This window comes from Sciurus carolinensis, chromosome 13 (assembly GCF_902686445.1).
Source record: "Sciurus carolinensis chromosome 13, mSciCar1.2, whole genome shotgun sequence".
Lineage (NCBI taxonomy): Eukaryota > Metazoa > Chordata > Mammalia > Rodentia > Sciuridae > Sciurus > Sciurus carolinensis.
Genome location: NC_062225.1, coordinates 87,038,419 through 87,055,379, shown reverse-complemented (window position 1 = coordinate 87,055,379; position 16,961 = coordinate 87,038,419). Strand labels below are relative to the sequence as shown.

At 55.8% G+C, this 16,961-nt stretch overlaps 1 protein-coding gene across 1 annotated transcript; it reads left to right on the top strand.

Annotated features, from left to right (window-relative positions):
- Nucleotides 1-5,855: 5,855 nt before the first annotated feature.
- On the top strand, nt 5,856-7,341 carry Kcnf1 (potassium voltage-gated channel modifier subfamily F member 1). Its single transcript, XM_047521888.1, is given in 2 exon segments — nt 5,856-6,986; nt 6,988-7,341. Coding segments are annotated over 2 exon segments (1,485 nt in total).
- Nucleotides 7,342-16,961: the final 9,620 nt, after the last annotated feature.

Below are 16,961 nucleotides of genomic sequence, written 5' to 3'. Positions count from 1 at the left end.
GGCCTTCCCTCGTATACTTATGAGAGCTTTCTGCTATGTTTTACTGAGATGGGGTCTCACTATGTTGCCCAGGCTGGTCTTGGATTCATGGGCTCAAGCCATCCTCCTGCCTCAGCCTGTTGAGTAGCTGGGATCACAGGCACGTACTGGCCTGTCTTCTGAGTTGTTGTTGTTGTTGTTTTTAATAAAGAATGAATGTTGGGTTTTGTTAATACCTTCTCTTAATATATTGAAATGATCATGTGGGAGTTTCCCCCTTTTTTATTACAGTGACCTTGGTTTTTCAAGTATTGAGCCAACCTTGCATTCTTGGGATAAATTGTGCCTGGTTGTGATGGATTTTCCTCTTTATATGTTGTTGGACTTGAGTTGCTAAATTTCTAATGATGTATGTAATTCACATGCCATAAAATTTACAAGTTCAAGTGTGTGACTCAGCAACTTTTACTGTATGCTGCATATTGCCAGCCCACACCATTGTCTAGTTCCAGAACATTCTCTTCCCTCTGGAAACCTCCTGTTAGCAATCACATTTCCTGTCCCTTCCACCAGTCTATGGCAATTGCTACCTTAATTTCTTTCTCTTTGGATTGCTGACTTGGGGCATATTGAATCAACGGAATCAAACAACATGAGGGCTTTTGTGCTGACACCTTTCATTTAGTACATGTTTTCAAGATTCAACCCTATTGGGGCATGTGTCAGTACTTCATCTAAGTTTTCATTTCAACATAGATTGTGGGATGAGCATTCAGTGGGATGCCTTCCACTTAGCTCGACTTGAGTACACAGTGCATCCTGTTGAACACAGTGCAAGTTTGCACAGCCTGTCTCCAGATATGTTTATCCTGCTGGACTGAGATGTTACCTTCCCCTGTCACTCCCCAGACCCCTGACAGCCACCATTCCACTTTTGCACACTATGAATTCGGTCATTTTAGAGATCTCACGTAAGTGAACTCCAGCAACATTTCTCTGTGAACAACTGGCTTATTTCACCTGGCATAATGTCCTCAAGGTTCATTCATGTTATCAGATATTGCAGAATGACCTTCTTTTTAAAAGCTGAAATTATTATTCAGTATGTAAGTGTTGTGTATATAAGCATCTAATAATATTTAGGTTGAATTGTATGAATGCACCGCGTCTCCTTTACCCATTCACCTCTCAGTAGGCATTTGTATCATTTTCACATTGTGGCTATTGTGAACATACAGGTGTGCTGACACCTCTTTGAGACTCCGACTTTAATTTTTTGGATAAATGCCCTCAAGTGGGGTTGACAGGTCAGATAGTAATTCTGCTTGTGCTTTTCTGAGGAGCCTCCGTTCTGCCTTCCGTTGCAGACGCACCATTTTGCATTCCCACTGGCAGTGTGCAAGTCTTCCAAGTTCTCTACATCCTTCACATGTGGTCTTTCTGAACAACAATAACAACTTTTAGCAATAGCAGCCATGGCCATCCTAACACGTGTGAGGCCTTCTCTCGCTGTGCTTTGATTTGCACTTCCCTCACGATTAGTGACATCCAGCATATTTGCATGTACCACTCGGCCAGTTGTATGTCTTTTTAGGAAAAATGTCTATTTAATGACTGAATACCAGGAGTGAAATTGCTGGGTTATGTGGTAAGTCTGCAGATATATTTTTAAAGAAATGCCAAAGTGTTTTCCAAAAAGGCATGCCAAAGTGTTTTCCAAGGAGGCGACACTGTTTTCCTTCCCACCAGCATTGTATGAGAGATCTAATTTCTCCTTATATTTTCACCAACACTTCTTGTTGTTGGTGCTTTTGATTACAGACATTCTAGTGGGTGAGAAGTGCTATCTCAATTGGATTTTTTTTTGTTTCATTTTGGGGATTGAACCCAGGACACTCTACCACTGAGCTGCATCCCCAGCACTTGAATTGCTAAGTTGCTGAGGCTGGTTTTGAAATTGTGATCCTTCCTCAGCCTTCCAATCACTAGGGAGATCACAGGTGAGTGCAACCATCCTGGGCTCATTGTGGTTTTGATTTGCATTTTCCTGAGGGCAAATGATGTTGAGCATCTCTTTATGTGCTAACTAGTCATTCGAGTATGTACTCTTTGGTGAAATTTCTGTTCAAATCCTCAGCCCATTTTTTTAATGGTTTATTTACCTTTGTATTGGTGGGTTCTAAGAGGTTTTGTGTTTCTGAATACTCGCCCTTTATCAGATACATGATCCCAGTGTATTCTCCCATTCTACCCGGATTCTCCTTTCACTTTGTTGATGGTCCTCTGACACACCCATGTTTTAAATTTATATATTTTTGCTTTTTTGTGTGCTTTTTGTACCATCTCTGGAACATCTCTCATCTTCCAATGAATATGTATTAATTTTGCAATTATAGTAAAGGAAAATGTTAAAGGACTTGTTTTTAAAGAGTTTTCTTTGGCCATTTTGTTTACCCCGCTAGTGTGTTTAAACACAAGCACAAGATCAAGAGCCTCTGCCGGCTCCTCTCCCAGTCCACAGCTCCTGTTCCCCTCCAAGCTGGTGGCCCAGTAGCAAGGGCGTCCCCGTCATTCCCAACTGCATTTCTCTTTCCCCAGGACAGTTGGAGCAACCTGGTCTTAGGTCCAGCGGGGTCCCCATCCCCAGCTCCCAGGCATCTGCCGCATTCAAACTCTCTGACATCTTTCTGCACGTCTAGGGCCTGTGGTGACCCAGCCAGCACACAGCCCTCCCACCTACCTCCCAGAGGCTGAGTCACACCTGAATGGAGGTGCAGGAGCCCGGGTGTCCTCGGTATGGCCTCCACAGAGCGGGGGAAATGCAAGCCAGGAGGCCAGCCCTTCCTTCTCCCTTCTGCCTCCGCATGCGTTTCAGCCTCTTATTTACAAAACCTGTTGAACCAAATATTTTATTTGCTCCTGTAAGATCTTGCAGTTCAAAAGACAAGGGTAACTAGTTCCATTTTGGTCTTGAAAAAATCAAGGCGTTAAAAAGAGAAAAGAAGCTTAGTACTGGGGTAAAAAAAAAGAAGAAAAAAAATAAAAAAAAGAAAGGAAATGATTCAATGATTTGGTTTTACATCATTCCATTTTCTATCCAGCACCACCTCCCACCCAGCCAGTCCCCTGCCCTTGACTTCCAGGGACCAGGTCATTGAGAGAGCAGTAGATGCGATGAGACTTCTGTCAATCACTCTTATCCTGGGGCAAGGGGCTGGGCATGTGGAGGAGGAGGAGGAGGAGGAGGAAGAGGAGGGAGGCGGGGTTGGGCTGCTGGCTGGTGCTGATGGGTGCAGAGCCAATAATGAAATGTAAATTTTCAATGGAGTTCAGAACTGAATCGTAATGAAAGGTATTATTAAATTTGGCAAAATACAAAGAAATCTTAACCGAACAGACCTGATTAGTTCATAAAAAGGGAATAGATTACAGCTTGCATCATTCTTGTCTAGACAAATCACTTAGGTCCACATGTGCTGGTTTTAATTAGCATCATGGAAATTGAGCATTCTGTGACCCAAAATGTTATTATTCAACAAATAAAAACCCCACACATTTCATAAAGGAAAGCACAGCTCAGACAATGCTTCCCAGACTCCTACATACACTGCGCTTTCCCGCCCGGCTTAGGTGTGAAACCCACATGCATCAAAACGGCTGCTGCTTCTGTGTCCGGCGGAAGACTTTGCTCCCCCCTCCCCCACCATGGTGTCATGAAATGCAGGATTCCCATAGAAGCCACACGAAGGACTGAGCACACCATAGCAAGAAACTTTCCATTTTTAGCCAAAAGTTGAGGCTAGTTTTTCCTCTTTTTCTTTTTATCTGGTTTTTTAAATCTGGTTTAACCCTTTGGGAAACTGTAAATGGATCTTGACTGCTGGCCAAGTTCCTGTCCAACAGTGGTCTTCAGTGAGAAGGCAGAGGGCTGGTCTTTTTTAAAACCTCTTAAATAGCAGTCTAACCCTTTATAGTGACCAGGCAGGGTGATGGGGTCACAAGGTAAGGGCCTGTCCTCAGAGAAGAATGTAGGGGTCAGCTTAGGGTACCTTGACAAAGCACCCAGGCGCCTGAATCAAGAGATACCTACTGTCTCACAGTCCTGGAGGCTGGAAGTCCAAGGTCAAGGTGCTCATGGGGTCTGTTTTGAGCCTCTCTGAAGTTGGGGGAAAGCCTGTGTCCGGCCATGGAAGGAAGACCACCTCATGGCCATCCAACAGCCCCTCTCCACAACACAGCCCAGCCCACTCAGGGCCCAGGTGACACGCGTCCCCCGTCTCTAGGTACGGGATATGGCTAGGAGACCATGTCTTCCTCATCACTGTGATTCAGAAACTGCTGGAATTCTGCTCTGTGGGGCAGCCGAGCAATTAAGGTCCATGACAGGTGTGAAGGACTCTGTGGCCTTCTGAGTGGCATGGAGCCTGTGCATAGCAAATCCTCCTCCCTTTCTTCCCTCTACCACCTGCCCCGCACCTGGATGTCCAGGCTCTGTGCTGAGGACAGTCACAGGAATAATCAGAATGAGTGGATGGGGGAGGGGGCAGACCAGTGAACTGGCATATGGCCTGTGCTACTGGACAGCAGGGGGCCCTGTGAGCTCCTGGGCCCTCACTCCTGGGCAGGGAGACCTGGCAGAGGTGAGAGCACTGAGAACTGGTCTTCAAAGGGTGGGAAGAATTGAGTCAGGAATGGCGGCTGCACTGGGGTCCCAGGGCACAGTCTGGAGGCCCTGGTGGCCAGTGCCACGCTGGGCCCTCCTGACTCCACATGGGCTGGTGTGCTGGGGAGGTCCAGCCCCTCTCTCCTCACCTCCCACCACAGCTAGACCTGTCCAATATGGCAGCCACTGGCAACAAGGGGCTAGAAACACAATGTGATTAATCCTTGCAATGGTTTCTTGTTCAGCCATGAATGTAGAACCTGGAGGAACCTTAAAAACACCAAGAGCAGTGAAAGGTGCAAGTTCCTTCTGTCCTAGAGCAGGCTGGACTCCATGTCCTCGAGGCAGAGCTATGGGTGAGGTAACACCAAGCGCAGGGCAGTCTTAGGGAGCGGCAGGAGCCCTCCAGGACCAGCTTGAGCCTAAGACTCCAGGGATTGGGGACAGAGCCATCGTCAGAGGGATGCGTTTCCTGCAGAGCAACAGGCAGCCGCATTTTCACCAGAGACTCCCGAACAGCAGCGGGAGGGGAGCTTCTCAGAGAGAGCCGGCCTGCTGCTTTAAAGCCCGGGGTCCTGGCCCGGGGCGACCTGTCGCGCGGGGAGGGCTGGCGGTGCGCGCTGCTGGCGCTCGGGCGGCAGCTGTGCAGGTCTGTCCAAGGGTTAACTCGTTCCCAGGCAGCTGCCGCGCGTGCCGTGCAGAATTTCACCAGAAGAGGGTACAGTTGAAAAGCTCTTGACGTCAGGCTGGAATTCCTATTGTGTTTGGAATCGGCTTGGGCAAAGCGAGACCAAGTTCGCTCTCCGCACACCTCGGCGGACGGCGCTAGGGTCCGGCCGCTCCGGGACCCGCCGCGCTGCCGGCGCACCCCGGCAGGGGAACCGTGCCTGGGTCCGCGAGAGGAGCCCCTGCTGGAGGAGGCCGAGCGAGGCAGCAGATCGCGCCGCCCGGAAGCGGGGGTGAGTGCCCCGAGCGGGGCCGCGGGCCTCGAGGACCCCCACCGGCGCGCCCCGGCGCCCGGATGCCTGCCCCGCGCCCCGCCGCCGGGTGCATGCCGCCGCCGCGGAGCCTCCCTGCCCTCTGCCGCGGGCTGTGACCGCCCTTTCCCGGCGGGCGCCGGCCGGGCTCTGCCCCGGAGCGGCGCGCTGGTGGGACCCGCCGGACCCTCGGCCGGGGGCGCGGAGCCGGGGCTGCGAGGGCACGCACAGGGAGAATGGACGGGTCCGGGGAGCACAGCCTCCAGGAGGCGGGCAGCCAGGGCTCGGCGACCGGCGACGACATCGAGATCGTCGTCAACGTGGGGGGCGTGCGGCAGGTGCTCTACGGAGACCTCCTGAGCCAGTACCCCGAGACCCGGCTGGCGGAGCTCATCAACTGCTTGGCCGGGGGCTACGACACCATCTTCTCCCTGTGCGACGACTACGACCCGGGCAAGCGCGAGTTCTACTTCGACCGGGACCCGGACGCGTTCAAGTGTGTCATTGAGGTGTACTATTTCGGGGAGGTGCACATGAAGAAGGGCATCTGTCCTATCTGTTTCAAGAACGAGATGGACTTCTGGAAGGTGGACCTCAAATTCCTGGACGACTGCTGCAAGAGCCACCTGAGCGAGAAGCGCGAGGAGCTGGAGGAGATCGCGCGCCGAGTGCAGCTCATCCTGGACGACCTGGGCGTGGACGCGGCCGAGGGCCGCTGGCGCCGCTGCCAGAAGTGCGTCTGGAAGTTCCTGGAGAAGCCCGAGTCCTCGTGCCCCGCACGGGTGGTGGCCGTGCTGTCCTTCCTGCTCATCCTCGTCTCGTCCGTGGTCATGTGCATGGGCACCATCCCCGAGCTGCAGGTGCTGGACGCCGAGGGCAACCGCGTGGAGCACCCGACGCTGGAGAACGTGGAGACGGCGTGCATCGGCTGGTTCACGCTGGAGTACCTGCTGCGACTCTTCTCCTCGCCCAACAAGCTGCACTTCGCCCTGTCCTTCATGAACATCGTGGATGTGCTGGCCATCCTCCCGTTCTACGTGAGCCTCACGCTCACGCACCTGGGCGCCCGCATGATGGAGCTGACCAACGTGCAGCAGGCGGTGCAGGCCCTGCGGATCATGCGCATCGCGCGCATCTTTAAGCTCGCGCGCCACTCCTCGGGCTTGCAGACCCTCACCTACGCCCTGAAGCGCAGCTTCAAGGAACTGGGGTTGCTGCTCATGTACCTGGCCGTGGGCATCTTTGTCTTCTCGGCGCTGGGCTACACCATGGAACAGAGCCACCCTGAGACCCTGTTCAAGAGCATTCCCCAGTCCTTCTGGTGGGCCATCATCACCATGACGACTGTGGGCTACGGTGACATCTACCCCTAAGACCACGCTGGGCAAGCTGAACGCGGCCATTAGCTTCCTGTGCGGGGTCATTGCCATCGCCCTGCCCATCCACCCCATCATCAATAACTTCGTCAGGTACTACAACAAGCAGCGCGTCCTGGAGACCGCTGCCAAGCACGAGCTGGAGCTCATGGAGCTCAACTCCACCAGCGCGGGAGAGGGCAAGCCCGGCGGCTCCCGCAGTGACTTGGACACCCTCCCCCCGGAGCCTGCCGGCAAGGAGGGGCCAAGCTGGGGCAGCCGGCTGAAGCTCTCCCACAGCGACACCTTCATCCCCCTGCTGACGGAGGAGAAGCACCACAGGACCCGGCTCCAGAGCTGCAAGTGAGAGGCGGGCATCCCAGGCAGAGATGGACTGGACTGTGGGGGACCTGGGGGCTGCCTGAGAGCAGCTGCCTGGGACCCCCAGCCTCCCCTGAGCGGACTCTGAAGGCCAAGGCTGGGGAAGCCTCCTGCCTGCAGGTTGTCCAGGAGCCAGGGCAGTGTGGGGGCTGGAGCCCAGGCCCCCTTCTGTCTCCTTCAACAAAGCCTCCTGCTCCATGAACCCTTCCTCACTGTGGGTTCTGTCTCAGGCTGGCTGTCACCCCCAGAGTGGCCCAGGCACACTCCCTGCAGGGCCAGCAGGTAGGTGTGCAGTGCAGGGGGCGGGAGAGCTATTTTTAGCTGAGAGCTAACTATGGAGGGATCCGAGGAGGCGGGTTCAGTGCCAAGGGGCCTGGCCACATCCCAGGAGGCCCTGTGCAGGCCACTCCTTCCTCCTGTGTCCTTCTGGGGAAGGTTGGCTCCCCTAGCACCCCCAGGAGGAAGGAGAGCTCACGGAGCCGGCAGAGCTTCGAGGTTTTCACAACTTCTTTGTTCTAACCCCAGTACTTCTGAGGCATCTGCTGAATGGGCAGACCTCAGCATGGCCCCCGGCGGCTCACAGCCAGCCTAGTCTGAGAGCCCCAGGGAAGCAGACAGACCTGGGTTTAATTAAGCTCAGGGAATGAGGAGATGAGAGATGGCTTGGAGCTTAAATGCTCTTCTCTAGTGCCCCTCCCCCACCACTCTCCTACTAGCTGTGTGACCTTAGGTCTGTTGATTAAACTCTCTGATCCTCATCCTGATTTTTTTAAATGGGGATATAAAATTATGACCTCAGAGAATCATGGTTCTTAGTTCAGTGCCCAGCACTTGGAAAGTGCTCAGTGAATGATAGCTATTTCTGTTGCTCTGTGCTGGGGAGCAAGTGAGTTCTAGTTGCCCACTCTGGCCTCCACAGCCTAGGCAGGGGAGGGAGGGACAGATTGTCCTGGGTGTGCTGCTCTTGGTGAAAGGCTGAAGTTAGCCCTGCAGGCCCCTTTCTGTCTTTCTGCCTTCCCCCTTCAGACTGTGAGCCCTAACATTCTGTTCTCCTTCCCACCCGAGGCAGCTGGGGGGGAGGGGGACCCCGCAGTGGGGTAGAGGACGGAGGGTTTAGGTGGAAAGGAGGCCATCCGGATGCGCTTCCATTTCCTGGGCCATTTCCCGGGCCTGCATTTTCTCATATGTAAAGAGAGGGATGATGTCCCAGGTCTGCCTTCCAGGATTTTGAAGCCTTGGACTTTGGGCTCCAGGAGGTGGAAGCTGTCCCTGGAGTGGCCCTTGAGGGGAGGTCTTGGAGAGAATTAGGGTGGTCTCGGGGGGCGCAGGCTTGGCTCCAGAGCTGCATGTGAGAGGAGGGTGCCCAGCCGTGATGGGCCGGGTTGTGGGTGGACGGCTTGGCGGGCATTTCGAGGGCTGCTGGAGAGGGGCTGTCCTGTGCCCGGCCCTCTGGGAGGACTCCGCAGGCGCCCTGGGCATCTCTGACCAGCCTGGCTGGGACCGCTGCCCTGAGCTGGTACTGGGTGCCTCTCCCTCCATTTCTCTAGGAGGAGGCTGGTTCTGTGGCCATCACAGGCAGAGGAATAGGGGCCCAAGAAGTGGGGACTCAGTGGGAGGGAGGAGAGGGGCTCTGGGTCACCCGGGGGTGGTCTGTGCATTCCTGGGGCCCAGACAGGTTGCTGAGTGGGTGGGTTGCCTCTCTGTCCCCTTGCCCCCGGACTTCCTGGAAAGCCCAGAGCCTGGGCTGACCTGGGGGCTTGAGCCCTGGAAAGGGAGACGCAGAGAGGCCGGGATCATGGAGGCAGGAGGCCAGCTGTCCTGTCTTCACCCGAGATGGCTGGCCAGGCCCCACACCCAGAGTGAACTGGTGGCTCCAAAGGCAGTGTGGGCTCCTCTCCTCGTAAGGAGGAGATGGGGTCCCGGAGGGTGGCCTCGTCTGGGATCCTCGTGAGTCAGGAGCTCGGCCTGGGGCAGACCTTGTACCGGGACTTGCTTTGTCATGGGGGAGGGCTGGGCGCTTTGGGAGCCGGGAGGAGGGGCAGCTCTCAGCCCTCCGGGCAGCTTTCTGGGGCTCAGGTACTTGAACTTTGCTTTCTATTAGACTGTCTTGGGAGTTTTGAGTGTCCAGGCTGTGCCCCATTCCTATTAAATTAGAATCTCTGGGGGTGACACTTAGGAGTCAGTATTTTTTTTAACTTTAAAATGCACATGAGTCATCAGAGATTTGTTAAACGTAGATTTTGGATTTGTAAAGCTGGGTGGGCCCCTGGCCTTCTGCATTTCCAGTGAGCTCCCAGGTGGAATTGGGGAGGACCTTAGCTTGGAACAGCCAGAGGCCAGAGTGGGAACTGGCAAATAGTGGCCTGGGGGCCGGTTTGGCCCCCACCAGTTTTTGTGCAGCCTACGAAGTAAGAATGGTTTTTATATTTTTAAACGGTTGGAAAAACTCAAGGAAGTATAACATTTTGTGACTTGTGAAAAGTGCATAAAATTCGAATTTCAGTGTCTGCAAATAAAGTCTTATTGGAATAGAGCCACGTCCATTTATTTGTTCTGGGATTGCTGGTGGCTACTCTCGCTCTAAGACAGACCTCAGGAGCTGAGATCAGATGGCCCTCGGCACTTATGGGAGTCACTCTCTGGCCATTACAGAGAAGGCTTGCCAGCCTGGGCTGCAGACCTGGTGTCTAGGCGAGGCCTTGGAGAGCCAGCAGCAAGAGGAGCCTCCCAGCCCCACACGGGGTGTGACAGGGTGTGACAGCAGTGTGGGTGAGCCTACTCTGAAAGCCCCAGGGCGGTGCCTCCCGCCACCTCAAGGAGACCCGGGGCTCAGGGTGAAAGACCCTCCGTCCCCCTGTCCAAGGAAAATCACACGAACACTGGCTGCAAAAGCAAGAGGCTATTTATTAGGTACACAGGCGCCTGCGGGTGCGCAGCAAAACCTCATCCGGAGCTTCGGTGAACTGGCACACCGGGCTTTGGGGTACAGGTTTTTTATAGGGTAAAGGGGCAGCTTTCACGCGCGGTAAGCAACAGATTTCTTATTGGTTATTTTGAATCCAGCATTTAGACATCCTTGGAAAAGCCATAAATTTACTTTAACTGGAGAGGGGGGATGATAGAGACACAGACAGAGACACAGGCTTCCCCAGATTGCCCGCAGCCCCTCTCTTCCGCACCTGCATAAACACAGGTTTTTCCCTAATTGCCTGCAGCACAGGTCGTAAAAATGGTAAAGAATGTATAAACACAGACCTCTCCCATCTTATCTGTGAAGTCCCCTAGTTACTCTGTCCTTGGTCAGGAATCTGGTATCAGAAGTTTTACAGGACAGTTTTATAGTTCCTGCATATCAGCTCCTGTTAGTTCAGACATGCTCTGACTTTCCCAATTATCCTGCCCCTTTCTTAACTAAATCTTCAGATAAATTCCTTTAACATGCCCCGTTAATGATTTTTCTTTTTCTCTTAAAATAGGCCTGAGCTGATGGGGCAGGGGTCTTTTCAAGGGCATCCCCAGGACCCCTTCATGCCCTCAGGGGGCTCCCGGCCCAGGCTCCGACCCCTCGTGGCGGTCCGCTCAGCACTCCTGTCCTGGGATGCTCCCGCACACACTCCTCTCCGTGGGTGAGCCTCACGGGGTGAGCCTCAGTACCCTGCTAATGTCTGGAGAGACAGAAGCTGTTTCTTGAGTCGGAGAAGGTCCAAGTCACAAGGAAAGTAAGCTGCCATTGAGTGTCCCCTCATTGTTCAGATGGGAAAACAGTGACCCATCGGAGGGAGGGCCACTCAGCACAGGCCTGCAGGTCCACGGAGGGGGCCACATCCTTCTCCTTCTCCCAGTGTTGGAGCACTCGAGCGTCATTAGATGGGGGTGTGAGTGCAGGTCTGTGCGGTGCAAGATCAAATCCATTCCTGACTTCTTAATGGAAGGACAGGTGACATTTCCAGTTTCATGGGAGTCTCTCAATGGAAGGGCAGGTGGCATTTCCACAGTTTCATAGGAGTTGCCAAATAACTACATGGTAAACCAGTTATCCTCAGTTTTAAAGTTGGGAAAACTAAGACCCAAGGGCAGAAGCCACTGGCGGGTGCTGGTGGCAGAGGTGGAATCTCTGAGGCCAGTGTTCAGCGTGCCCACCTCCTGAGCGTGGTGGGCGACCTCAGCTTCCTGAAGAGGGTCTGTGGTGCGGCCTGTCTGGGAGGCCTCACGGTGGGAGCGCCTGTTGGTTTGGGTGGGTGTCCTGAGAGGAAAGAGGGGGCGGGCACATCCGCACAGGTGATTCTGGGGGGTGGCGTCCAGGATCCGTCCTGCCGTGGGAGGTGTCTGGAGCTTACAGCCTCCCCTCTGGGGTCTGGAGGGACCTTGTAGAGAGGAGGTGGGGGGATCCGTGGAAAGGGCAAGGCCTGGAACTGTTACACACTCTCTGAGAAAACCTGGGGACAGACACAGCGGGAAGACCAGCCGTGGTCCCAGGTTATGGCCACGTCTTCCTTGCCCTCCCAGGGGCTGTTGGCCGGAGGGTAGGCTGTGTGGCCCCCCTGCTGTGAGGGGCAACTGCCCTCCCAGCCCTCCCCCCAGGAGGATAATTGAATACCTCCGTGTCTCCGCGTCTCCCAGGGAGATGGGAGATGAGACACTTCCAGAGGCCTCCCACCTGTCGCCTGTGGGAAGACAGCTCCGTGCACCGTGGGCCTGGCAGCGCGTTTCGCCAGCTGCCTGGAGCGCGGATCTCACTGCTACCCATGATCTGGGGTGGAAGCTCCCCCTAAATTCCTTTCTCCACTTGGAGCAGCCCAAGACGTAGCTATAGGGACGACGTGGGTTTCCGGAGAGAGGAGCCAAACAGGAGCTGGGGACTCTGCTTAGTCATTTCTTTGTCTTCGAGGCTATTGCTGTCAGCCAGCCAGACTCTGCCAGGGTGGCTGCCATCTCAACTCCGTCACTCCTCCAGCGATGGCCACAAAGCAGTGGTTGCTCTGGCTTCAGGTGGGACAGTCAGGTCCCCAGAGTCTCAGGAATTGCCTGCGGTCACATGGCGACACAGAGGTCGGCGTAGACTCCACCGTGGTCCAAGCAAGTGCACACCTTATGCTTGGCCCTGCTTGCCAGGAGCAGCATCCCTCATCCCGAGGAGTGAGGCCCTTGGCCACCTGTGCCCAGCCTGTGCTCCAGCTTAGTCCCCCGGTCACTTCTCCAGCAAGAGGCTTTACTGCTGGTGAAAGGTGGCACCGTGGGGCACTGGCTGCTGCCACAAATGTAAAACGTGAAGCCTCCTGTCAAGGGCTTGGCTGGACCAGAGGGGCTGTTCCCTTGGAGAGGCAGCCGGACCCTGAGGAGGCGCACACTGAGCATGTGCGGGCCGCGCCTCCGCTGGGCGTGCGCTGGCTGGGTGTGTGCATTCGGCTTTCCTCCTCTTGCTCCTCTCGAGTTTGGCTGAGTAGGTCTGACCTGGCCTGGACGCAAGCCTCCGATGAGGCCCCACAAGAGACCTAGCAGCCAGTGTCAGCTGACCGGACACTCCCGGAGCCCCGGCTGCTGCCCACACCCTGTTCCTGTGGAGGGCTGAGCTGGACCCCTCTCTCTTTCCCTTGGTTGCCCCCTGCCATGTGGTGAAGCCTTCCGTGGCTCAGCCCCTGCCTCCCACTCCCTTGCTTCCCGGCTCGGCCTCTGTTGCTGGCGGCCAGGTGGCCCTTCCCGCAGCTGCCTGTGCAGGGGAGATTCCTGTCGTCCTGTGGCCTCTCCCTCTGTTTTCCTCTGGTCAGAATTCTACCCCTGCTTCCAGACCCGCTCCTAGCCACCCTCCCTTCTGAGAGGTCACACGCCCCTGCATGGCCTAGAGATGGGGTCCTTCAGAGATCCTGGGGACCACTCACCTCTCCCCACATTGAGGAAGGCGACCCTGGACGACGGTCAGGAGTCACACAGCGGCTGGTGGCTGTGGCACCGGCTCCCTGATCCCGTCTCTACGCTCATTCCCCTCAGTCCAGCCCCACCCCACACACTCTGCCTAAAGGTCTTGGCCCAATGGAGGTTTTAGAAGTTGGACTGAAAAGTGGCCCAGGGACAGCTCCCCACATGCACTTGTGACCCGGCAGGGCCTCAGCACAGCCCAGGGCTCCGGCCACACGGCCAGTTCAGATCAAACCTTCATTGAGCCCTTGACTTTTTAGAGACCTGAGCTTCACCATCGCAGTGAGGGATCCACCGATGAGCAAGCAAGACCCCGGGTGTGTGTCTGTGGTGTCCCGCCCCATGTTCAGTGGCTCTTGGGTCCTGAGTGGTGGCTTCCCTTGGTGGCTCTCTACTTTGCCTAGGAGCCTGGCTCACGGTGCCAGGGCAGGGGCTGTGGGCAGATCTACTTCCCATCCTGAGAAGCATGGCCCTCATCCTGCTCTTGGGACCAGGAGGCCACACAGTCCTTCCCAGCTGGCTGCCTGCAGGCTGGGAGCCCCGCAAGGCGCCAATGCCGAGCCTCAGGTCCGCCCGGCTCCCCTCCCGTCAGCAGGCGGCCAGCAGCTGGGCGAGTCCCTCGCTATCACTCCCCACGCTGCGCTGCTTGTCCTCGGTACCTCTGGTTGTGGAGCGGTGTTCTGACTGGCATGAGCCCTGGGGGACCGGGTCACAGATGTGTCTGGCTCGGCACCCAGAGCAGTGCCAGGCACCGTGGCAGTGCCTGGGGTGAGCCCATGTGGCCTACTGTGTGCACGGGGAGCGGACCTAGACCTGGTTTCCCTCAAATTCTGCCTGTGGCTGTCTTATCTCTTGATGGTCATCTTGCCTCTGTGTCCTTGCATGGACCCTGCTGGCATGGAGAACAGCCCTCTCTGGATGTCACCCTGACCACCCAGAACCTAAGTGTACCCTCAGTGAGGAAGCGTGGAGACTTCAGGTCAGAGAGGTCCAACGTGGGGATTTGTGAGCAGCTGGCCTGACTGGGAGGACCCTCCGCAGGCTGCCACTCGTGGTCCTGGCCCCACGAGACAGGGACCTCCCGCCGCTCTGCGAACACGGGGTGTCCCCAGGCCAGTTCCGTGACTCTCCTCCTGGGGAGCCAGTGTGGACCAAAAGTTGGAGACCCAGAATCTAGTCTGCCTTGTGACCTCTGGGAATCGCCCTCTTCCCGCCTGTTGGCACCCTGGAAAGGGACAGGGGGGGCGCTTCCCTCTGGTCACACCCCTGTGTGTGCCCCAGAGCCGGCGTGCTTGGAAACGCTATGAGGACACTGGCTCTGGGGTTTCCTTTTCAAAAATGTTCTTTTAAAAGGGCTCCTTGGTAATCTTCCTTCAAACGCACAGAAAAATAAAATGGGTGCTGTAACAAGCGCCAGAGACCCAAGGACTTCATGCGACCGTTCTTAGAATTTACTGCCTTTTGCTAAACCTCTGAGCCGTGTGAGTGTCAGACACGCGCAGGTTTCCCCTGAAGATTTCAGTTCGCATCTCCAGAAACAAAGCCAGGCCGTGCTCCGTCACCACGGGGTGGTTTTCGCATCTGACTGAGATAGCGGGCGCTTTCTGAGGGCCTCCCGCTCCCGCTTCCTGTGGGACTGCACCGACGGAGGCTGGCAGGTGCGGGCACCTCTGGGGGGCTAGCAGGAGGCTGAGGGCTTGGCTGGGCCAAGCTGGTCGACACTGAGGGATTGGCAGACTTCCCTGGGCAGGGAAGCAGGAGCCTGGCAGACGGGGGTCCCCAGCCTCGCTGCAGGCCACACCCCTCTGCTGCCCCTCGGAAGGCCTCACTTCAAGATGAGGGGACTTGGCCCAGAAAGCACACCAGGCGTGCAATCGCGTTTGGGATCTGGGAAGGGTGCAGCCCCTTCTCTGTAGCCTCACCCCTGTCTGCACCAGCAGTTTGGGGTTGTGGGTCCCACCTATGGACTGGGTGTCCTCCTCCAGGACATTCTGAAATGACACCAGCATGTTAGGTGACAGCTGCCCCCTGCACTTCCCCAGGCCAACATCCCCCAGAAAGGAGGACACCCTGAAGTCCCAGAGGTGTGAAACCCCAGGACAGCCAGAGGGTCCCAGCCTCACCCAACATAGCGTAGGCACCCCAAGACCCACTCCCTTGTCCTGCCTCCAGTTTGGGCCCCTTTCTGTGTACCAAAGGGACCCGTGGAAAGTGCTGAGGAGGTGACTACTCGTCAAACTCGCAGAGGCCTCAGGGCCTTCAGGACGAGGCAGCACGGCCAGCGGCTTCGCTCCCTGCTCTCCACTCCCCACCAGCGATCAAGACCCCTGAGCCACACTGACTTAAGGCTACGCCCCATGGCTTTGAGCGTGGCTTGACTGGGGGCCTGGCTCCCGTTCCAGACATTTCTCGCGGCTCTGGCGTCTGGCTCCTGCACACCTGGACTCCACCTCTGGCTGACAGGAAGATGCTGCAGCAGCTGTGTGCCTCAGAGACACGCTCCACAGAAACATCCAGAAGAATGACAGGCATTTCGTCCAGCATCTCGCTTCAGAAAAAGAAGAATGAAAAGCCTTGCCAGAGCCCCCAGAGGAGATGGCCTTACTCTTCACTGGCCTTAAGTGGACGGCGCACTCTTTCTGCCTGCTCAGTGAGCAGTCTTGACCGAGGGTGGGATTATTGTGGCTGGCGTGGACTGAGGAGGGCCTGTGCCTGCAGGGAGGCCCTGGACCACATGGGTGAGGGTGGACTGAACGCTGGGGGGCATCCACAGGCCTCACCGTGGCCTCCCCAGCCCCCCCCCCACACACCCCACACATGCACACACATGCACACATATGCATGCACACAGCATTTCTATTAAGTAACTTCTTTGTGCTGGGCACTGTTCTAGCCCCTGGGGACAGCACAAGTGACAAAGCATCTGGTACACACCTGATAATGACGATGATGCTGGTGTGTGTGTGTGTGTGTGTGTGTGTGTCTCGAAGCCGACACCGTCATGTACACGTGAAATTTAAATACTCAGAAGCACATGCAGTTGCTGTATCCAGCCAGAGGCCTTTATGAAGTCCCTCCATCCCCGCCAGATCTGGATGTGGAGCCTCAGAGTTTGGTGGCCCATGACCACAGATAAATTACCCACTGCCCATGTGCCTGAAGCACCCACTTTTGGAAAAAGAGCAAGAAACAATGGTTAAAAGCTCACACTTGGGAAATGGCCAATTCAGTCATTGCTGGCCTGTGACCCTTCCCATGTGCTGCTGGTCGGAAGGGCCAGGCAGCTTTTGCTTCTGCACTCAGGGAAAATGTCCCCAGTCCACTGCCCTCTGCTGTCCCTAGTCTGTCTCCTGGAGAGCTTCCTTGATGGAGGTCATCCAGTTTGGCTGCCAGGGTCCCTCCCAGGCCTGTCTCCAAGATCAAGGCATGGGAACCTCCCGGCTGTTGGTGTGGACACCTCGCCCTTCGATACCTAGCAGGCTTCCAGTCAGTTCCTTGCTGTCTGGTCAGACTGCAGGTCAGCTTCCACCACTGTGACAGGTGCCCAAGACAGTCAACTTAGAAAGAGGAGAGGTCCGTTTCGGCTCACAGGTCTAGAGGTGTCACTCTGGGATGACTGGCCCTGCTGCTTTGGGTCGGGGGCACATCATGCTCAAGGCAGAGCAACCCCTCAACTCAAGGCCATGGCCCCAC